Below are 23,721 nucleotides of genomic sequence, written 5' to 3'. Positions count from 1 at the left end.
CAGCACACTGAAATTCTGACCAGTTTCAGATGTGAGCTCTTGTACTCTGGCCATGGCTGTCATCATTGTATCGGGATCAGATGGCTTCATGTCGATCAGGGGTAAGTAGAGCACTTTTGTCTTGGCCTGGGGGAGAGTACCCTGCTCCCTGCTATGTTTCGTGTTGTATCCATGGTATTCAGGGCAGTTGTGCTGAGTAAGAACTTCCTGTAGAAAACTAAGGTCAGCCTCTGAAGCTCTCGTAACCACAACTACTTGGTGAGCAAGTGACTTCAGGGAGCAGACAGCCTTTGTGGCTTCATCTGGTGGCATTGGAGGCTGTTTGGGTCCCTGGTATCTGTGGATGTCTATATCGTATGGAATGTCTGGTGAATCTTTGGGGATCCTGTTGATCTTTGGATTGGTTTGCTCCTCACCCTCTTCAGAGCTCTGTGAGTACTGTGTAAGAAGGACACCTAGTGAATGTGTGGACTGCTTACCATTCTGAGAGGCTACATCAGCATCAAAATGATCCACAATAGCCTGAACTAGACCATCGTCAGCATTAAATATGCCAGAAAATTTAAAATCTGCTACTGCTGCCTGAGATGCTGATTTCTTGAACATGCAATACTCTGTGTAAGAACAACATACACCATAGGAATACATGCTATTGATAAGCTTCTTGGACGCTACCATTTTTCCTGCTAGGTCTACTTGCAAACAAGTTGCCTGAGACTTGAGAGTACTAGTGACAATTGAACCTTTGAGCAGTGCAGGAAGGGTATTATCTAGCTTTGGAGAAACCTTTGCTAACAACATGAACAGAAAGTCACTCACTGACTCTTTGATCATGTCCTCCTTATTAATGCTGATGTTATAGTGTCCCTTGTCCATATTAATGTTTTTCACATCCTCAATGATTTGCTTGCTAGCTCTCACTGCGATGCTCTCCATGTCATCCTCGTCATCATTAACAAGCCGAAGAGCCTGCGAGGCACAACTAGGAAAAGCAATGATGTCAGCTATCCCAGGTGAGGATAGTACCAGAAGATCACTGCCAAATGTCTGCTGGAGTTGCCGGATGAGGGTCCTCCTAGAAAGCTTATCCCCATGAAGGTCTGTATAGAGTGCAAACAGTTCAACAGAATTCCACATTTTGACCGGTCAGCTGTCATCTTCTCTACAACTGACGTAAAAGCAGGATCTTCGTCAGTGTCCTCTGAACTTCTACCCGCCTGCCCTGGCAGTGACCTAAATTGGACAAATCTTTGTCGACAATCAACATGGTACCGGGAATCTGCAGCATGCAGATCACTAATTGTCCCCTGAAGACGATGTTGGACGATTTTCGAAACAGCATCCTTTCGTTTTCCACAAACTTCTAATAGAGACTGCTTGGTCTCCAATTCTCGGAATAAGAATGCAGCCCTCCATCTGGACGGGTTTTTCTTTTCAATGTTAAGATTGCAAAACTCACCACAGAAAACACAATGCTTTTGACAATTGAAACGTTCATCTAAGTCCCCTGACTGTGAGCGCCTGAAGGAACTTTTGAATCTGTTTCTCCAGCCCTCTGACGTTTGTGCCGTTCACAGTGAATCTTTGAGGTGTAACATGAAACACAACTTTTATGGCATTTCAATTTGAATTCGTTGTTATTGATAAATGTTTCTTGAAGCTCAAAGTGTTTTTCATCACCATACAGATGTAGCGCTTAATTTCAGACGCCTACCCGTGCGGGTCCGTGATCTGCACGGGGTGGGCCCCTGCTGAAAAGGAACCCCCCCCCCCCCCCCCCCCCCCCCGCTGGACTTGATACGCCCCCTTGATAAATACATGTAATTTTAATGAAACCAGCTGCAATGGATCATGGATCCACCAGGGGGAGCCGTGAAAAGCTGCCACACTGGAACTCATGTGAAATAAACAGCTGATAGATCTACAGGTATCTGATGTAGCGGATATTTATTAATATCCATAATGTCACAGATAGGATCATATTATGCGCTAAATAAGAGACATGTAATCATTTAGAAAACACCACCATGTTTTTATTTAACAAAATAATCCATCGCTATGTTTTTTCATCAGGAAATGCAGCCTGGCTCAAACAAACGATTTTCAATCATCATCCTCACGATCATTTAATGTATCATATGTTCGCAAATTGAAATGAAAGCACTAATACATGTAGTTTAATCCACGTGAGTTTACAACAACAAAAATAATCGCTTTGTTTTTATATCAAATCCGACCGGAGGAAAATGCAGCACGGCTCTCACTACCGATCATCCTAATCCCACGGGCAAACAATAATATGTACAGTGTTAATAGTTTACTGTATTATTAGTGTCTAATATTACTGCTATAACAATCACACATTGAGTTGTTAAAAACAGACCGTTTTTTTTTTAAACAGTCTGAATGTGTGTTTACCTGTGTTGGGACTAACGCGTTGCAAACTATCGCACACGACTACCTTTTGCGGTAACTAATAATGTTACTAGTTAACTATTCCCATTCACTAACTGTATCAGTTACTGTGATTTAAATGGTTGCGTTACTGCGTTACATTATGTGATCCAACTGAACCGAATCTCCCTGCGGAAGTAATTTACAGGCGAATACAGCGATGTCCTCTCACAGTACAATGGAAAAGCGAAAGTGACCAGAGAGGAGTGATGATTGGTTAACACGGGGTAACATTTCAGGGTGAGCCAATCAGAGACAGAGTTGGGCGGGTCTTGCCTTAAGGGGAAAATACACAGACACACAAACACTTGCTAACACACACACATACACGGCAACGCCCACCACCAGCACACACACTATGGCAGATGCAAGTATCAGCGAGAGCAGCAGCGCATTTACAACTTGGTGATATAACCACTATTTTCAATTTGTGGGGATAAAGGACGCACAAAATATTATGGTCAAATGTAAACTGTGTGCAGGACAGAAAGCATTGTCCACATCGAATAACAGCAATGCCAATCTCCTGAAGCACCTAAGTAATGTAGCCTACATGGGGCTATAAAACTATTCGCCAAAGACCCCACCGTCTCAACCACCGGCAGTGACCCAGATGAAGCAACACCATCTAAACAGCCAAAAGACGATTTTTTAAAATCGCCACATGTCACCCAGAGTCAACTAAACAGATTGATTGCTGAAAATAGTTTGTTCGTCTTTAGTGTCAGTTGATTATTTATCTAATTGTTACTGCCAAAAGAGTGTATTTCTTGTTTAACTGTTACACTCCCAACATAGTGTAGTTGTTAATGTGTACACTGTGGTGATTGACATTATTCACCCACGGATCTATGGGTTGGGGTATTGTTCTGCACGGACATTTTAGGTCTTCGCTTCCCGGGCCTGAAGTTGTTTACAATGGTTTTCAGATGCTAAATTAAAGTCTAACTTGTACCTTTGATACCCCGCCTCCGACTCCCATCTCTCCGCACCACAACACTGCCAAAAGAGTGTAGTTGTTTTTATTTCATATTGCACTACTTATAACTTGATTGTTGAGGGTAAAATAACAGCTGATAGATCTACTGGTATCTGATATAGTGGATATTTGTTAAGATCCATATGTCACGGATGGGATCATATTCTGTGCTAAATAAGAGACATGTAATCATTTACTAAACATCACCATGTTTTTATTTAACAAAATAATGTTGTTTAATTCACGTTGGCGTAAGTACAAAACCATCGCTATGTTTTTAGATCAGGAAATGCAGCCCGGCTCAAACAAACGATTTTCAATCATCATCCTCACGATCATTTAATGTATCTTATGTTCACGAGTTGAAATGAATGCACTAAATGTAATCCCCGTGAGTTTACAACAACAAAAATAATCGCTTTGTTTTTATATCAAATCCGACCGGAGGAAAATGCAGCACGGCTCTCACTACCGATCATCCTAATCCCACGGGCAGCAATAATATGTACAGTGTTAATAGTTTACTGTATTATTAGTGTCTAATATTACTGGGGATTTCAGAATGGTACTGGATTTTGATTGATTGTATCGGCTTCATATCGTAACATATTCCCGAAGTATGAAATTCAAAAATGTCCCACATTAAGGCAATTCACCCTACATTTAATTATTCAAACAAAATCATATTTCGTTTCTTTTTAACGAAATAAATGTGGTTTAATCCACATAATTTACTGTGTTAATTGTTTACTGTAGTATTGTGCACATTACTTTTCGCTGCTTGTTGCACTCCTGGTTAGAAGCTAAACTGCATTTCGTTGTCTCAGTAGGCCTACCTGTAATATGTGCAATAACAATAAAGTTGAATCTAATCTTGAGCAGGAACAAATGTATTTACTTAGTACATATCTGACATTAACGATTAAACACATTTGTGCATTCTTTAAACCGAGTCAAGCCGACTCCGGAGGTGGCGGCACATTAAAGTGTGCACCTGATTGTTTAACTTGAAGGTGCCTGATGACATTTACTCATTCAAAGAAAATCATATTTAGTTTCTTTTTAAACGAAATAAATGTGGTTTAATCCACAAAATTTACTGTGTTAATTGTTTACTGTAGGCTAGTATTGTTTAACTTGAAGGTGCCTGATGTGAATATTTCCAGCCAAACCATTTACACCTTCCTTTTTTCCCGTCCAAAGTTTGAATTGGAGAAAGGTAATGGTTATCGATGGTGCTTTTATAGCCTATTGTATAATAACTGTGTGATTTATATTACTTTTCAAATGCATATGGCCACCCATTTACACTGTTCTTCCCGTCAAGAATATGAATAGAACTTAGTTAGATCACTTTACATTTCTGCCCCCCACGTCTCCCCGTCCCGAAAATAATAAATAAAATAAAAAGAGGAAACAATTTTCAAGTTCAGTTTTCACCGTTTTATTTAAAATAACTGACATAACAGACACCATACTAGTCCTATCTGCTGCGGAAACCAGGACGAGCTATTTCGGGATCTGTTTTTTGGGGGCTCCTCAGTCTCTCATTTACCCGGCTCCTGATCTTATGCCACTGGCAGTGTTGGGCAAGTTACTTTTAAAAAGTAACTAGTAATAGTTATTGTTACCAACGCGTTACTTTGTAACGCGTTAGTAACAATAACTAAGTCAGGGCTCAATCTTTTTCAACCTCTTGACGGGAAAAAAGGAAGGTGTAAATGGTTGAATGATGAATAAACAGTGAGGAGGGGTACAGTATGAATACACTAGATATACACAGCCGCCCAGCTTGTGAGCAATGAACACCAATGAGCGCTCAGCTCGAGATACCAGCGAGTCGAGAGAGAGAATGATATCTGCATTTTCTCTTTTGGTTTGATTACACATGCTGGGGATGGTGTTTACAAACATTGACCAGACTGTTCACCAGCCCCACCCCCCATGTTGCCTATGCTGTGTTGCGAACTCTTTGTTTAAAACGAATTGGCCATCGGAATGTGTGGAGGAATTCTCCCAAGGGGGATGGTCACATTCCACAGCTCTCCCCCCCACTCCTGTGATCTTCCAACCCCCAGTCTGTAGGTTTGTGTTAGCATATTTCTATGCCGTAATTAATACTGGTCCTCTCACGCACATACATTCTCCTTACAGTAGGCCTATACATACATATATGAGTCCGTGTTACGGACCATTTGTTTTTCTTTATTAAAAAAGTAAAAGGAAGAGCGTCTGAGAGGCGTTTTTGCCCTTTTGCTTTTTACCTTACTAAATGGTCTAATGGTCAGTGGAGCGAGGGAGGCCGCGAAACTCGCGGAAGTGATTTCAAAACAAAAAGCACTCGTTTGCTTGGAACAAAGAAAACGGCCAAGACACACATTGAGTCCAGAAAACGAATGTTATTAATGGCTGTAAATATAATAAGCCTGTGTCTAAAATTGAAAACAGGCTTATTATATTTACAGCCCTTAATAACATTCATTTTCTGGTGTCAATGTGTGTCTTGGCCGTTTTCTTTGGGATCGCTAAATTCCCCTTGTTTCCTCTTGCATACATATATTGTCTTCAGACATACATACATTCTTCTCTTGCATACATATATTGTCTTCAGACATGCATATATTATTGTTAATAGTAAATGTAAACATTGAATGAATGTGCATGACAACAAAATGTATAAATATGAGCATTAAAATATATGAATATGAGAACAAAATGCATGAATGTGTGAGTGACAATGTATGAATGTGTGCATTGAAATATGATAATATGAGAGCAGAATGTGTGAGTGTAAATATATACGTGTATGAGAGTAAAACTGTATTTATGTAAAAGGAGAATATATGTGTGTAAGAGTGAACATGTATGTATGTAAAAGGAGAATATGTGTGTGAGAGTGAAAATGTATGTAAGTAAAAGGAGAATATATGTGTGTAAGAGTGAAAATGTATGTATGTAAAAGGAGAATATGTGTGTAAGTGTGAAAATGTGCTTCATTTTGAATGTCCGATAGTCCACCATTTCCACCGGAAATATCAAACATTTAATTAAAGTGAAAAACAATGAACAAGACTTAACGTATTAATAATAATTTATTATATTTATTCCGTTTGGATGTAGGATTTTTTACTTTGTTTAAAGCAGTGTTCTTCACTGCAGCAGAGAGCTAAGAGCTGTCAGACTAGACATAACCCTGAAAAGTATTATCATCTGAAATTAATCATTATGTTATTAATATGAAATACATATAAGTATTGTTACAACTTGTATTTAGAAATACTCTGTTGTAATTATTGATGCATAAATGTGTTCATCCATTCAATGTGGCATCTGCTATAATTGGGTTAGTGTATGATATTACTTAATAATACAATACATTAGAATATATGATATGATAATTACATTTGAGTTTTATTCATTTCTTATTTCCTAGTTTCTCATTATTATTATTTTTATCGCTCATCTTATTTTTGATTTTATTAATCTCTGCTATCCTGTTTTTCACTCTCACTACTGTGTAAAAACACCCCAACAATATTACAAAAAATATACTGCATAAAGCAAACTATATACTTTATTTGATCGTTTTTCATTATAGTAGCCTGTGAAAACCATAACAAATAAGTGATTAAATGCTACAGTATTCAGCAAACACAACTGCAGAGCTGCAAACATTGCAAACAGACTAAGTTCTACAACACCCAGTTGTCTTTGTGTATTTGTGAATGAAGCGCCATCTCATGGTTAAATCCTGTAATTGAACAAATGGGGAAATTGGGCAACGCCCTCTAGCAATTTCGCAACACCCCCAGCCACTGGGATCCGCTGGGCTTTTGACTGGGACTCACCCATGTGAGTCCTATCTGGAGTGCTACATCTGTATATCTTGCTACACTGGATAATGTTTGCTAATCTGACTGCTTCTGCAGAGATCAAAAGTTCCTTCTTCGCTTGGCAGTTAAACCTCCAACTGAAGTAGCATTCATCAGGCACTGAATCCATAACCAATGTAAACCCTGTAAAGAAAATAAATAATACAAAAAAGGTTAATACACTTACATGTCCATCTATGCTAATATTTTATTCTAATAGCCTACCAATTTCCAGTGTTATTCTTGACTGATTTACATTGAATGATAGCCATGCTAACAGTAGACTACATTAATAGCTAGCATCATGAGAAAGAAAAACAAATGTGACTTGCTCTATCGAAATCAAATCAGTCACATTGACCCGAAGACACATTTTGAGTTGTATACACTGTTGGAAAGAGGAGATTCCTAGCTTTGATATCAGGATTGCTGTTGTACTACTACTGTACATATTTCACATTATATAATGACTGTCACCGAGTCATCATTTGGAGGAAAAGGCCTTCAAAGTGTCCTCTTCTCTGGAATTCATCGATCTGATTGATTAATAAATCACCAAAGTAAAGTCGTTTGTATTACCGGTCTGGGGGAAGCGTGTGTGTGTGTGTGTGTGTGTGCGCGCGTGTGTGTGTGTGTGTGTGTGTGTGTGTGTGTGTGTGTGTGTGTGTGTGTGTGTGTGTGTGTGTGTGTGTGTGTGTGTGTGTGTGTGTGTGTGTGTGTGTGTGTGTGTGTGTGTGTGTGTGTGTGTGTGTGTGTGTGTGTGTGTGTGTGTGTGTGTGTGTGTGTGTGTGCGTGCGTGCGTGCGTGCGTGCGTGCGTGCGTGCGTGCGTGCGTGCGTGCGTGCGTGCGTGCGTGCGTGCGTGCGTGCGTGCGTGCGTGCGTGCGTGCGTGCGGGCATATTTTCCCTGGGGAAGTGTAGGCTGGTGAACAGAACTGTCAACGTCAGCGCATTATGATGCCGTTTTACAAATATAATAATAAAGGGCGGTGCCGGCCGTCGGCGAACCGAGCCAGCCTTTCTGTGGGACAGGGGATGAATGATAAAAATGAGGAGAGCGGGACATCTGGTCACCCTAGCTGTGACGTTAAATTACTCCGTTCTCCGCTTGTAATTATGCCGTTACAAGCTTCAAAGTTATAGTTATCATCTGAATTTGCCGAAACAAGTTTAATATTCTGAAAGCCAAGACTTTGTTTATTTGAAATCAGATGAAAACAAACTTTAACGGACCCTACCGTGTTATCCATGATTACTAGTATAGTAATAGTAAAAGTCACGCCTTACATTCATAATTTCAGCGGAGGGAGGGGAAACGGCGCTGCGGAACAGCAGAGTGGCGAGCGAGAGCTGTCATCTTCCCTTTACAAGCTTCAAACATGTATTTATCGTGAGATATTGTCAATAACATTTTCATATTCTGAAAGTCAAGACTTTGTTTATTTAAAATCAAACAAAACACCCGAGCCCTGAAAAACTAGTTTTTTACACAAATCAACGTTTATTTTGAAATGAGCCGTTGCGACTTCCGACTGATCGAGCGGGTCACAAATGTATATGTGAAATAATAGTCAATATAAGATATAATAGCAGAGGTGGGGACTCGAGTCACATGACTTGACTCGAGTCAGACTCGAGTCGCATATTTTAACACTTGACTTGACTTTGACTTGGTATTCATGACTTGAGACTTGACTTAAGCTTGAGACAGATGACTTGAAAGGACTTGACTGTTTAAAATTAAATATTTGCGTTTGTTTTTGTAGTGGGATATTACGTTTAGTTTTTTCGAAAAACGTGATTATAACGCCATGCGCGCAAACCTGGCAACCCACTAGACGGCAAGAGTGTCAGTTAACATGGCAGCGGCTGGCTTCACTCCAAAAATAGTGAAGTTTAGATTCAAGGATTATTTTGTCGATGACGCTAATAAGAAGAGAACAGCGGTATAGAGAGGCGAAGTCCCTCCCCTTCCGGGAGCCTCCATGGGACCCCGGAAGCGGAAAATTATACATTGAATTCAATGGAGAGAGAAAACGTATCTTTTGATCCCGTTTGAATTGTGCCACGAACTACACATATGATGTTTGTCAATTTAAAAGAACATTTTGCAAGTCAAAAAAATAAAAATGTGTCGTAAAACTGTGAAGTAACAATTTTTGTTGTGTTAAGCCGCTCAGTGAAGCACATGTCTCTGGTCCCGCATAATACGCGTCACCAACACAAAGATGGCCGTCACGTTGGTACATTTCACCTCATTCTTTCAGAATGAGAATAAAAGTATAAAACGAGGTGAAAATCACTACAAGTCTGGGCACGTTGAGAGCTGTACATACACGAAAGGGGAGTTAGTCGGTTCTGTAAGAGCCAGCATGCGGGACCGGCTTTACAAGGTTTCGGTGAGTAACATGAGTGCAATGTTTAACGTTAATGTCAGTCAATAAGGAGGAGAATGAAAAAGAAGATAATGAACCACAGACCCGGCATATAATGACTGCAGTGTGCAGGGCTGTGTTAATTTATGTTACTGTTATCAATAGCATTAGTTGACTGAGAAAACCGTCAAGAAAAAAAGTTTAGCGATGTTACGAGTCGACTAGTATAATATGCCCACGGCTGTGATTGACAACCTGGACAGCCAGTCAGAAGCTAGAATGCCAACCTAGAGAGCCAATCAGAACCTAGAACTGGTGTACTGTATACGGGTGTGTATGCTGTGGATAACATTGGTGTTCACAAGAACAAGGTACACTCCCGTGTTTTGTTTTAGTTGCTCTTCAGATTGAAGCGGCCAGTTTTATATCGACTATACTGTATGTGTGATCTCCTTTTACATCTCGTTGTGTCATTTGAGTTTATTTGCTGTGTGTAGATTCAAGGATTTTGGTTATCTTGTCAATTTGTTTGGTTATCTAGGCACAGCTGTGTGTGACTCCCTCTGGTAAACTGGTATGTGTTTTCCTAATGTAGAGAGCATTGATTAATTAATAAACTACACACTGAGTCTAGATCCTGACCAAATCCTTTTTTTGTGTTGATCAAATGTTTTTCAAAAATGCAATACACATTTAAAAAATACAATGTACAATCACAACCAATACAACACAAATTACAAAAAATACAGAAAAACAAACAATAACAACAATCAGACACGTGGACAAAACTATGGAAAAATAAACCCTCCCACCCCCAGATCTGGACCATCCTTGTATTGCTCATTCAATCTATTATAGCATGTTAACAAACATGGTACTTACTTTATTTGTACAGATCTACATGGGAGAGGATGGCACGATGCAGAGCGCTGTCTGTGGTTGTGCACGGGGGATGTACAAATGCAGCCACGCTGCAGCATTGGCAATATTTGCCATGTGGCAGATCAGCTCCACAGAAGTTGAGTGCCAGTGGAGGAAGCCTGGCACTTCAAAAGTAGTCCAGCCGGTGTCTCAACTCTACCAACAGCAAGAGGAGACATACAACCCACTGGCCAGAGACATCGCTACTGATGATGTAGACTGGTTCAGGTCTGCACTGAGGGGCACACAGTGTGGCATGGCATGGCTTTTGTCACCTGAGCCAGGGCTGCAGCCTCAACATCAGGCCATTTTCACCGTGCCGGAGCTGGTGAAGGAGCATGGGGGTCGGGGGCTTGAGGCAATTCTTGCCTCAATGCGACTGAGCAGAGACCAGCAAGCTGCCATCCAGACAGCCACCGTAGGACAGCGGACAAATCCTCAGTGGCAGTTACAAAGGCAGGGCAGGTTGACAGCCAGCAATTTTGGTGCTGTGCTGAGGTCGGGACTTTCATCCACTCCATGCGCGTCCCTCATGAAGAGGGTGCTTGGGGGGTACAATTTAGACGGAGTCATGGCTGTCAACTGGGGAGTTGTAAACTAGGCCGAAGGGGTGAAGGCTTTTTTGCAGGCCTATCGGGTGACAGTGATCGACTCTGGTCTATTTGTGAGTGAGTCGGGTGTTTTGGGAGCATCACCTGATGGACTTGTGCAAACATCTGCCCTGCTGGAGGTGAAGTGTCCACACAGCCAGAGGAACATGACCATCGCGGAGGCAGTCCAGTTACCATCCTTCTGTCTCCGTGAGGAGGGTGGGTCATACATTCTCAAGAAGAATCACCCATACTGGCATCAGGTCCAAGGGCAGCTGCACATCACAGACCGGAGTCTCTGCTACTTTGTTGTGTGGACCACGAAGGAGGCGATCATCATCCCCATCCCCAAAGACCCTGCATGGCATGGAAATCTCCTCCTCCTGGAGAACTTCTACACTCAGCATATGCTCCCTGTGTTGGCCAGTAGGGAGGAGGACATGTAAATAAACACACACACACACACACACACACACACACACACACACACACACACACACACACACACACACACACACACACACACACACACACACACACACACACACACACACACACACACACACACACACACACACACACACACACACACACACACACACACACGATATTTAACTAATAAACAATAAATCCCATGTTGTTGGAAAAGTAATAATGCTGCATGTATACGTTTTTGTTCAAATATCGCAAGTGTTATCGTGTTATGTGTTCCTGATATCGTGCAGCCCTAATATTAAGGCCTTATTGTCACATGCACAATAACTACAGTGCAGTTTTGGGCAATGAACATGTTAAGTCTCAGGCCCCTCTAAAATAAATGATATTTAAGACATATAAATAAAGAATTACTTTTACTGACCTACTACATAACTGTATTACATGGTTATATAAATAGTTTGAATGATTCATGACTGACAGAAGCTTGTTTTTACACTGACCTGTTATACTCATATCTATTAATGTCTTTGTAACTTCAGTAAACCTCAACAATGCCCCTTCTGGTTTCATGCATCACAGTTCAGTAAACTGAGTAAAATATGAACTAGTGTAATCATTATAATAACTTAGGATTGTAACTCTTTAAAAAAGGTGTAGGTGGCTCTTAAAAGAGCCGTTGTGTGACTTTGGGCTGGTCTCAGCAGTTTAAGCCCTCTCCGCGGATGCAGCGGGCCAGCTGGATGCTCCCCCCGGGGATCGCAGGCTGAAAGGTTTGGGAACCCCTGGCTTAGTCAACTGGCTGGGTGCTGGCTACTTCCTTTATCAGGGGATTTTGCAGGTTCACCAAGGCACAGCAAAGCTGTACCAGCACATTTGCAGTGTTCCTGAGGTGGCAAGGGATCAGGTCCAGAATCCTGAACTCCTTTATTCTGGCATTTGCCCTCTCCACATGGATCCTGTTCTTGGCTATTTCCCTGGTAGCTCTCACTTTACTCTCTGTGAACTTACCCTTGTTCAGGAAAGGGGGAATGTTCACAATCACACCCGCAGGCACAATATCTGAAATTAAAAAGCCCTTGTCTGCCAGGATAAGGTCGCCAGCCACTAAATGTTCCAGAATGCCTGAATGCTGCATAATGGCCTTATCAGACACAGAGCCCGGGAAGAGTTGGCTGCAGAAGTTGATGACTCCATTTGGGGCCACAGAGATGAGCACTTTGAAGGAGTGCATCCCTCTGTAGGAGGAGTACGTCAGTTTGGCTTGGTCCATCTGACTTGGGGCGGCCACGTGGATGTCGGTGCAGTCTACAATCATTCTGCAGTTGAAGGCAGAGGACTGGAAAGCAGCAGGCATGTTGTTTTGTTTTTTTTGCCTACTGGGCACAGTGGATATTATTTTTTCGAACAGCAACCTGTGGAGCAGATGGACCATGGTGTTCACCACATTACCCACTGTTGCGGTACTGCAGTGGAACAGCTGTGCAAGGTGCAGGTGAGGATAATTCTGCCGGATCTTCATCATGGCCATGAAAACCTGGTCTGCCAGCAGGATGCCCTCCACTTTCCATCCAGCGTAATACACAATGGAGCCCTCAAAGCGCTCCACCAACCCCGCCACCCTTTTAAACATGGCCTGGTCAGGAAGCCCTGTTTCCATACGGATGACATCATCAGGTAAGCCTGGTGCTGAATATTTGGCCATTCGCATCCAAGTATCCCCTGCCAGGTCTGCGGAACAACTGGACTGCACACTGGAGGGTCCAGGTTCGGTGTCTGCGGCCTGCACGCTGGAGAATTCGGGGTCAGTTTCTGCAGACTCAGGCCCTTTGCTGTAGCTGTGGTCGCTGGACTGATTAACCGCTAAGCTCCCTTTCTCTTTGGTCCACTCAAATACAGTTGGCCCTTTCTCTTTTCCATGAGGAAAATGGCAGCTGCATATTCTGCTTTTCTCATCTGGCTCCCTGTCTGCTCGTCTACAATGAGAAAAGTATATAATTCATTGCTAACAATCATTTAAACCTGCCAAATAGCCCCCCTACCCATAGTTTAAACAGTCTGCACTCTTTTATTTATCTTGTGAAGCAATTGTAACATTCAGCTTGTGTGTGTTTTAGTTGTCTTTATTTCCAGGTAGAAGAGGACCAAGAGTGAGGAAGTGAGACAGAGCTCTTAAAAGGCAAAACAGTGTGTTTGGCCTTTTAAGTGTGACACATATGTAGTGATAAATGCTTCACCTGACCACTGTTCCTAAATAAAAAAAGTTTTCTGCATCGTCAGTCATTTTTTCCAAATAATTACCAATATTTCACAAATTCTTCATGTAAACTTAAGAGCACAGCTGTATGTTGACTGTCAACTTTGCTTGGTTCATCTTACTGGGGGGCAGCTACATGGATGTCGGTGCAGTCCACAATCATTTTGCAGTTGAAGGCAGAATGAATGTATTATTGACTCAGAATGAAGCACAACTTTATGTCATACAATACATTGACTTTATTTGTAATTGTGTAAAAAAATAAAGCATTGATTAGCAAGCAGGACCTGCAGGAACAGAGAACGGTGATGGATGGAGCTGGGAAGAGAGAAGAATAAAGAAAACAGATCAACTTTATTATCGGATATTAACAATTCAATTTTCAAAACAAGTTGCCGCTCCTACAGTTTTCTAGTGTGTAAAGATGATTTCACATGACCTAAGCAAAATATCACACTCAATACATGTGTGTCTCTGGGGGGTGCATTGTGCCTTTGATGTATATAAATAATATACCATAACCAAATACTATTACGTACAGTGGAAATCAGGTTGCCAGAGCAGGTCAGTGTGCATGTTCCTCAGGGTCTCAGCAGTTACAGGTGAGGTAAAGGAAATAAAAGAGAAAAAGGTCAGTAACAACACTTTAAAGTAACAACACTGAATAATTATCTATTTTAATAATTTTCTCTCAGTAATCACTCAACTACTGTCTTTCCAACAAACAGATTGACTCACCCTCACTGTCATCACAATGACACATGTCCAGAAGAATGTCATGCAAAGCTCCCTGCCTGCCTGCCTTCCTTCGACTCTCCCTGAACTGCTTTCTTAGCACCCGGTGGAGGGCGCAGTAGGCTACTCTTCAAATGTTTCACAAAATACTTACCATGATGACTACTCTTACTGTTTAACATTTTGGTGTACTTCATGTAATAAAATAATAACTTCATGGCTACTAAAAATGACAAGGCTAAGTAATGTAATGCTAACTAACGTGCTCGCTACTCGTCGCTACTAGCTAGGTAGCTAACTTGACTATGTTCCATGCACAACATGTATATTACCTATGATATTACCTGATATGTCTGATCCAGCGAGTCCTGGTCCTTTCATCAGACGGGAAGCGATAGAACGAGCAAGTGGTATGATCTCTTTTGTGATTACAACCTCGTACAAAGCACACAGGCATCTTGTAAAAGTGAATTTATTTGAGCAATCTCTTATATTTATTGGAGGGAATAAATCAGTTATGAAATCTTCTTCTTCGCTTTAATTACGAGTCGCAACCACTTGGAGCATTATCGCCTGTGACATCACATACGGAAGTAGATGGGCGTGACTTCGCCTCAGAGAGGCGAAGTCACGCCCATCTACTTCCGGTCCATGGGACCCCGGAAGCGAAAAGTTATACATTGAATTCAATGGAGAGAGAAAACATATCTTTTGATCCCGTTTGAATTGTGCCACGAACTACACATATGATGTTTGTCAATCTTAAACAATCATTTATATGTCAAAAAAGTCACATTTTGTCGTAAAACTGTTGAAATATAAGACTATGAAAGATACGCGACTACAAAGACTACAAATCCCAAATCCCATTCTGGGTCGCGTATGTGATGTCACAGGCGATAATGCTCCAAGTGGTTGAGACTCGTAATTAAAGTGAAGAAGAAGATTTCATAAGTGATTTATTACCTCCAATAAATATAAGAGATTGCTCCAATAAATTCACTTTTACAAGATGCCTGTGTGCTTTGTACCATGTTGTAATCACAAAAGTGATCATACCACTTGCTCGTTCTATCGCTTCCCGTCTGATGAAAGGACCAGGAGTCGCTGGATCAGACATATCAGGTAATATCATCGGTAATATACATGTTGTGCATGGAACATAGTCAAGTTAGCTACCTAGCTAGTAGCGACGAGTAGCGAGTACGTTAGTTAGCATTACATTACTTAGCCTTGTCCTTTTTAGTAGCCTTACCATGAAGTTATTATTTTATTACATGAAGTACACCAAAATGTTAAACAGTAAGAGTAGTCATCATGGTAAGTATTTCGTGAAACATTTGAAGAGTAGCCTACTGCGCCCTCCACCGGGTGCTAAGGAAGCAGTTCAGGGAGAGTCGAAGGAAGGCAGGCAGGCAGGGAGCTTTGCATGACATTCTTCTGGACATGTGTCATTGTGATGACAGTGAGGGTGAGTCAATCTGTTTGTTGGAAAGACAGTAGTTGAGTGATTACTGAGAGAAAATTATTAAAAGAGATAATTATTCAGTGTTTTTACTTTAAAGTGTTGTTACTGACCTTTTTCTCTTTTATTTTCTTTAACTCACCTGTAACTGCTGAGACCCTGAGGAACATGCACACTGACCTGCTCTGGCAACCTGATTTCCACTGTACGTAATAGTATTTGGTTATGGTATATTATTTATATACATCAAAGGCACAATGCACCCCCCAGAGACACACATGTATTGAGTGTGATATTTTGCATAGGTCATGTGAAATCATCTTTACATACTAGAAAACTGTAGGAGCGGCAACTTGTTTTGAAATTGAATTTTTAATATCCGATAATAAAGTTGATCTGTTTTCTTTATTCTTCTCTCTTCCCAGCTCCATCCATCACCGTTCTCTGTTCCTGCAGGTCCTGCTTGCTAATCAATGCTTTATTTTTTTACACAATTACAAATAAAGTCAATGTATTGTATGACATGAAGTTGTGCTTCATTCTGATTCAATAATAAATTAATTCTGCCTTCAACTGCAAAATGATTGTGGACTGTACCAACATCCATGTAGCTGCCCCCCAGTAAGATGAACCAAGCAAAGCTGACACTCAACATACAGCTGTGCTCTTAAGTTGACATGAAGAATTTGTGAAATATTGGTAATTATTTGGAAAAAATGACTGACGATGCAGAAAACTTTTTTTATTTAGGAACAGTGGTCAAGTGAAGCATTTATCACCACATATGTGTCACACTTAAAAGGCCAAACACACTGGCCAAACACACCTCGTTTACAACTCCCCAGTTGACAGCCATGACTCTGTCTAAATTGTATCCCCCAAGCACCCTCTTCATGAGGGACGCGCATGGAGTGGATGAAAGTCCCGACCTCAGCACAGCACCAAAATTGCTGGCTGTCAACCTGCCCTGCCTGTGTAACTGCCACTGAGGATTTGTCCGCTGTCCTACGGTGGCTGTCTGGATGGCAGCTTGCTGATCTCTGCTCAGTCGCATTGAGGCAAGAATTGCCTCAAGCCCACGACCCCCATGCTCCTTCACCAGCTCCGGCACGGTGAAAATGGCCTGATGTTGAGGCTGCAGCTCTGGCTCAGGTGACAAAAGCCATGCCATGCCACGCTGCGCCCCTCAGTGCAGACCTGAACCAGTCTACTTCCTCAGTGGCGATGTTTCTGGCCAGTGGGTTGTATGTCTCCTCTTGCTGTTGGTAGAGTTGAGACACCGGCTGGACTACTGTTGAAGTGCCAGGCTTCCTCCACTGGCACTCAACTTCTGTGGAGCTGATCTGCCACATGGCAAATATTGCCAATGCTGCAGCGTGGCTGCATTTGTACATCCCCCGTGCACAACCACAGACAGCGCTCTGCATCGCGCCATCCTCTCCCATGTAGATCTGTACAAATAAAGTAAGTACCATGTTTGTTAACATGCTATAATAGATTGAATGAGCAATACAAGGATGGTCCGGATCTGGGGGTGGGAGGGTTTATTTTTCCATAGTTTTGTCCTCTTGTCTGATTGTTTTTATTGTTTGTTTTTTCTGTATTTTTTGTAATTTGTGTTGTATTGGTTGTGATTGTACATTGTATTTTTTTAAATGTGTATTACATTTTTGAAAAACATTTGATAAAAAAAAAAAGGATTTGGTCAGGATCTAGACTCAGTGTGTAGTTTATGAATAAATCAATGCTCTCTACATTAGGAAAACACATACCAGTGTACCAGAGGGAGTCACACACAGCTGTGCCTAGATAACCAAACAAATTGACAAGATAACCAAAATCCTTGAATCTACACACAGCAAATAAACTCAAATGACACAACGAGATGTAAAAAGGAGATCACACATATAGTCGATATAAAACTGGCCGCTTCAATCTGAAGAGCAACTAAAACAAAACACGGGAGTGTACCTTGTTCTTGTGAACACTAATGTTATCCATAGCATACACACCCGTATACAGTACACCCGTTCTAGGTTCTGATTGGCTCTCTAGGTTGGCATTCTAGCTTCTGACTGGCTGTCCAGGTTGTCAATCACAGCCGTGGGCATATCATACTAGTCGACTCGTAACATCGCTAAACATTTTTTCTTGACGGTTTTCTCAGTCAACTAATGCTATTGATAACAGTAACATAAATTAACACAGCCCTGCACACTGCAGTCATTATATGCCGGGTCTGTGGTTCATCATCTTCTTTGTCATTCTCCTCCTTATTGACTGACATTAACGTTAAACATTGCACTCATGTTACTCACCGAAACCTTGTAAAGCCGGTCCCGCATGCTGGCTCTTACAGAACCGACTAACTCCCCTTTCGTGTATGTACAGCTCTCAACGTGCCCAGACTTGTAGTGATTTTCACCTCGTTTTATACTTTTATTCTCATTCTGAAAGAATGAGGTGAAATGTGCCAACGTGACGGCCATCTTTATGTTGGTGACGCGTATTGTGCGGGACCAGAGACATGTAGTTCACTGAGCGGCTTAACACAACAAAATGTGTTACTTCACAGTTTTACGACACATTTTTATTTTTTTGACTTGCAACATTTTCTTTTAAATTGACAAACATCATATGTGTAGTTCGTGGCACAATTCAAACGGGATCGAAAGATACGTTTTCTCTCTCCATTGAATTCAATGTATAATTTTCCGCTTCCGGGGTCCCATGAGCTCCCCCGGAAAGGGAGGGACTTCACCTCTCTATGCAGGGTCTGCAGCATAAAGATCAGTGACACGACCACCACAATATCCAACTTCATTCGTCACTACAAAAATAAAAACACAGAGAAAGGTAGGCTACGTGACTGTGTTGTGTTAGCTAGAAAGCTAACGTTAAGTTTAAGCTACGTTAGACCTGGTTTCAAATCGATTAAGCAAAGAGAAGACAAAACGGGATAAATGAACACTAGAACTGCCAAGGGATTCATTTTGACTAACCCTGATACTGACGGGCTCTCAGGAGAGAGAGAGAGAGAGAGAGAGAGAGAGAGGAAAAGAGATGCCTCGTTTATTTCCCCTGTGTTATTATCAGAAGTTCCTGGAAACTTTTGAATAATGTAGTTCATCTACTTTTAGTAGTTTGTTTAAATGTTTTAATTATGTTGTTTTTGTTTGTAGAAGTCCATCATTCCTTGATTTATCGTAAAATCAATCTGAACATTTTGATCTATTATGATGATAAACTGAAGCCATTTCTAAATTAATCCAATTAAGTATGTTTTAAATTGTCCTGCTTAGTTTATAAGGAAATTATGAAGAGGAACAAATTAAATGGTTTGAAAATGATATCTATGTCGGTGCTGACACTGTTGGCGGTTCTAGTGTTAACAGAAATTTAAATTAAATATGTGTCATGGCAAATGCCATGTATGATTTTCTTACCTGGAGTTCTGCCTTTTTGAACAGACTTTTTGAGTCCTAGCTATGTATCAACAGTTCTGGGGTTAATATGAATCTAATATGATTGTCATCGGTCTAAATTAGATTTCAAATGATTAACTGTGTATGCAAAGAAGATCATAGTGTGGGTTGAATCCATTTTCATAACCACTGTCTTTTAACTGATTTAAATGCGGAAACTGGGCTTATTCATCAGAATTTTGTATGACTTGACTTAACTTGCTTGACTCTCACAACAGTGACTTGGGACTTGCTTGATACTTGTAGGTCAAGACTTGAGACTTGCTCATGACTCGCACATGTAGGACTTACTCCCACCTCTGTATAATAGTGTCCACAATAATATTAGAAATAAAATACTTACAGATTATGCTTCATTAAGGGCATAAAAGAAGTGGACGGATGATCCAAAGAGTCTCCAGTGTGTTTTTGTCTTGACTAGCAAACTCAAATAGCTAGGAATAATACAGGAACTGCACCAACCGCCAATTATACCAAATACAATCTGGAGGCAGAATACAACAAAATCTTGCAATTATGGTTTGATTACATAATCAAAGGGTATATTACACTTTAGACATGTGTTAGACGTGACATGAAAAGCATATTAAAAAATATATATATATATCCATTGTTCTGGATCTCAAAAGCTCAATGGGTGTAGGAAGGTTTATCCAGTGACCTGTTTTGCTGGCTTGCCATAAAAGGGTCAGTATTCATTCATTTAGAACTCATTACCTCCTTTATGAATACACATCGGAGAAAGCTAATTTGGTGCATTTCTATAGAGAATTTAGCATGAAATCTCATAAATCCTTATTTTTTAGGGATTTGGGAATTTTGGGCATAAAGGGGTTAATATCCAAAAATGCTCAAGGGATATCACCGGGCACCCTCTTGGATTTTGAAGAGCTACAAGCTACAAGAAACAGCGGAAAAATAAACTTTATCAGACGAAACAAGGTGCAACCCCACGGCTCCCGGACTATAAGAGAAAATGTCATTTCTTACGATTACATTTTTCCACAGGCCAACAACAGCTTCAAAAAAACAATTTCCCTCAAAGAAAAAAAAAAACATGCCCTGTTGTCGCATGAAAAAAAGTGCAGAAGGAAACATCCATTGAAACTCAGTTTGCTGCTCTTTGATGCTAGTTCAAGCAGATACTTGGCATCTCATCTTGGGTGCAAGTTCATCAATGTTTGGGCTCAGGCTCTGAGCTGAGGAGATCTTCAGGATTGAGTGAAGGTGTGCGTGCAATATACCGGCGAGCCAGATCTAATAGTAATTAGAAATGTTCCTCCGGGCCGAAATTAAATCCACCAAGGGCCTGATTTGGCCCCCGGGCCTTGAGTTTGACACATGTGCTCTACGGCATACCTTACAACCTCCTCAATAAACTCCAACATATCCAGAACTCTGCTGCCCGCCTCCTCACCCACTCCCGCTCCCGAGACCACATCACTCCCGTCCTCCAGCACCTCCACTGGCTTGCCGTTCGTCAAAGAATCAACTTCAAAGTCCTCCTGATTACTCTCAAAGCCCTGAACAACCAGGCCCCCCCCTACCTCACAGACCTGCTGCACCACCACACCCCTTCCTGCTGCCTCCGCTCATCAGAAGCCAACCTCCTATCCATCCCCACCCGCATCAAGCACCGGACCTGGGGGGACAGAGCCTTCTCCGTCGCTGCCCCCTCCCTCTGGAACTCACTCCCACAACCCATCAGAGACTGCACTGACTCACCACCTTCAAAACACTCACAAAAACTCACCTCTTCAATCTGGAGAGTACAAAAACAATGTGTGATTGTTTTTGTATTGCTTGATTTGACTTTAACTATATTTATTTGTTGTTCTTTTCTTTTCACTATCTCTGTAAAGCGACTTTGAGCACCTGTAAAAACGCTAACAAATGTATGTATGTACATGTATTAATATTATTATTAATGTAAACACAGACCCTATTACTTCCAAAACATGTCGCGCATATTTATGTATAAAAGACATACAAAAGTGCATTTTGCATGATAGGAGACCTTTAAGATATTTTCAGTGACACTGTTTTTAAAACCTACTCGAAGGGCAAGTCATCTGCAATGAAAATAATGAAAAGATTCAAACTGTGTCCAGACAGGATGACACAGTGACAGTAGGGATAATGACAGAGGGAGGCAGACGCAGACAGAATCAGAGGAGACAGCCAGACACTGAGGACGCTCAGTGACTCTGACAGCAGATACATTTAAATTGACAAGCAATCAGGCGTGGCCGCACACAAGCTGCTTTACATCAATATTACAAATGGACCAGGACCAAGATATCAAGATTTCATAGTTCACTCAAACACCCTCACCATTATGTATGAGCTTACTGTAACTTTAACCCTAAAAATCATTTATTTGTCTTTCTCACTATTTGTGTTTTCTCTACTTTAGTATTATTATTTTTATTGTTGTCATTGTTATAACAACAAAAACAGTATAGATATATATATATGAAAAGAGGGAGAGAGTCAATAGTTAGTTAGTTGACCTCAGCTAAAGAAACAATTACATTTTTGCAGCAGGCTGTAAACATGTTGAGTTTTGCTGTGCATGTCATTCTCTCATCCGTTGGGATTCACCCACTGACAGCCTGAAGGGCCAATTCCAGGAATTGCAGTTTTGGGCACTTCAGCATTGGCATCATTTCTCAGCAGCAGAGGACAGACTGCTGTGCTGCTCATGACAAGCCTCCTGTGACATGTTGTCATGTTTGTTAAAGCGAGCAAATAGTTGCAATTGGCCAAACTGACCATTTATTGAGTTATTAACCTTCATAAAGCGAAACTGGTTTATCACCATTGATAAACCTTTACAGTATACTCATGTGTGTCTGTGAGTCAGTAATGATTACAAACATTTGTGATGCTTCACCTCAGTGTGTCTGCTGTATAATGAACAGCAGAGAGTGGAGCCTCCTATCAACATGGAGGATTGCAGGGATTGTTCAGACCAAAGTGCCATTTGTAAGTCTGTGTGTGTGTGTGTGTGTGTGTGCGTGCGTGCGTGCGTGCGTGCGTGCGTGCGTGCGTGCGTGCGTGCGTGCGTGCGTGCGTGCGTGTTAGCCTGCCAAGCAAGAACTGTCATGACAAGTTTCCGAATGTTCAATATGGCTTTCATTTCACTTTTATTATTAATCACAATCAAATTAATTGTTCATCACATTAGGCCAAGTGTGTTTGTGTACACAACTGGTGTGATTTATCCTTTCATTCAGTCTAGTCCATAACTATGGAAAATTGTGATTATCATTTATTTTTTTCAATTTCAAATCGGTGTCAGGTGTAGCAGGCTGCTACAGATGGGAACAGAGCTATATGCACAGTTCTGGTTCAGGGAACAGCTGAAAGCATGGAGGAGGAGGAGGAGGAGGAGGAGGAGGAGGAGGAGGAGGAGGAGGAGGGGGGCTGTGTCATCCTTACTATTATGCCAGGATGTGGCGTAACATAGACAATGAAGGGACTTGAAGGAAAAGCAGCGTTTCTTAGGACAGCAGGTTTGGGGTCAGTGCTGATGCAGAGGTGCTGACACACACTGTACTGAGAGCTGAGAGGCACACTGAGGGACACACACAGGCCTTATGTCACAACATTAGGATTAAGACCGTTCTCTCTTCTCACCATCTGTCTTTTTATCTACCCACTCCTCTTCTGCTCTTACAAACACGAGAGTTCAGTAATGACCTCAACACATCAACAGGACATTTCAAATACCTTTTACTGACATGATAATCCAACTTTAGCTGACACGCTACCAACAGGAGGGGGATGGATAGACTGAAAACAAGCATTTTAGGTCTGAGACATACAAATAGATGAGTGGTCATCTCTGTAGTAGTGCAGTTTGTTCTTTGGCTGTACATTTTGCTGAATTTTGTATTCAAGGATATGATGTGAGGCTCACACTCCTCCAGGTAGTTGATACTGGTTTGACTTCAGTCACTCTGTAAGAGGCAGGGGATTCATTTTAGAAGTAGGAAGGGGTGGGGCAAATGTGCGTGTTACCTTTGTCTTGAATTGTGCAAAGAGAACATTACATACACACATGATGAAGGTCTCTAAAGATGTATGTGAATGAATCATTTTGTGTGAATGGATCTTGTGATGTAGTGAAGTTAATTGACACACATTTAC

General features: G+C 41.3%; 2 protein-coding genes and 1 long non-coding RNA gene across 6 annotated transcripts in view; 2 read left to right on the top strand and 1 right to left on the bottom strand.

Annotated features, from left to right (window-relative positions):
* The window catches only part of LOC307037398 (glycine receptor subunit alpha-3-like), a 238,963-nt gene that overhangs the window by 91,212 nt on the left and 124,030 nt on the right, over nucleotides 1-23,721 (top strand). The gene's annotated exons all lie outside the window — the stretch shown is intronic.
* Nucleotides 1-23,721, bottom strand: part of LOC307037436 — an 84,004-nt gene that overhangs the window by 11,027 nt on the left and 49,256 nt on the right. Inside the window, exon 4 of one of the 4 annotated variants that reach the window (XR_013807681.1) lies at nucleotides 16,707-17,532. The exons of 2 other annotated variants lie outside the window; for them this stretch is intronic. This is a non-coding gene — a long non-coding RNA (uncharacterized lncRNA). Of the gene's footprint in view, nucleotides 1-16,706; nucleotides 17,533-22,530; nucleotides 23,532-23,721 lie in introns of those variants that run through there. One more of the 4 variants, XR_013807682.1, reaches the window with a different exon arrangement.
* Nucleotides 9,500-11,200, top strand: LOC307028226 (uncharacterized protein; the record flags this gene model as incomplete). Its single annotated transcript, XM_079663064.1, has 2 exons — nucleotides 9,500-9,702; nucleotides 10,574-11,200. The coding sequence occupies exons 1-2, from the start codon at nucleotides 9,532-9,534 to the stop codon at nucleotides 11,198-11,200; spliced, it is 798 nt and encodes a 265-aa protein (XP_079519190.1). The 5' UTR covers nucleotides 9,500-9,531.

This window comes from Notothenia rossii (genome assembly GCF_949606895.1).
Source record: "Notothenia rossii genome assembly, chromosome: 1".
NCBI lineage: Eukaryota > Metazoa > Chordata > Actinopteri > Perciformes > Nototheniidae > Notothenia > Notothenia rossii.
Note: the sequence above shows the minus strand (reverse complement) of the source record. Positions and strands in the feature narration are given on the sequence as shown.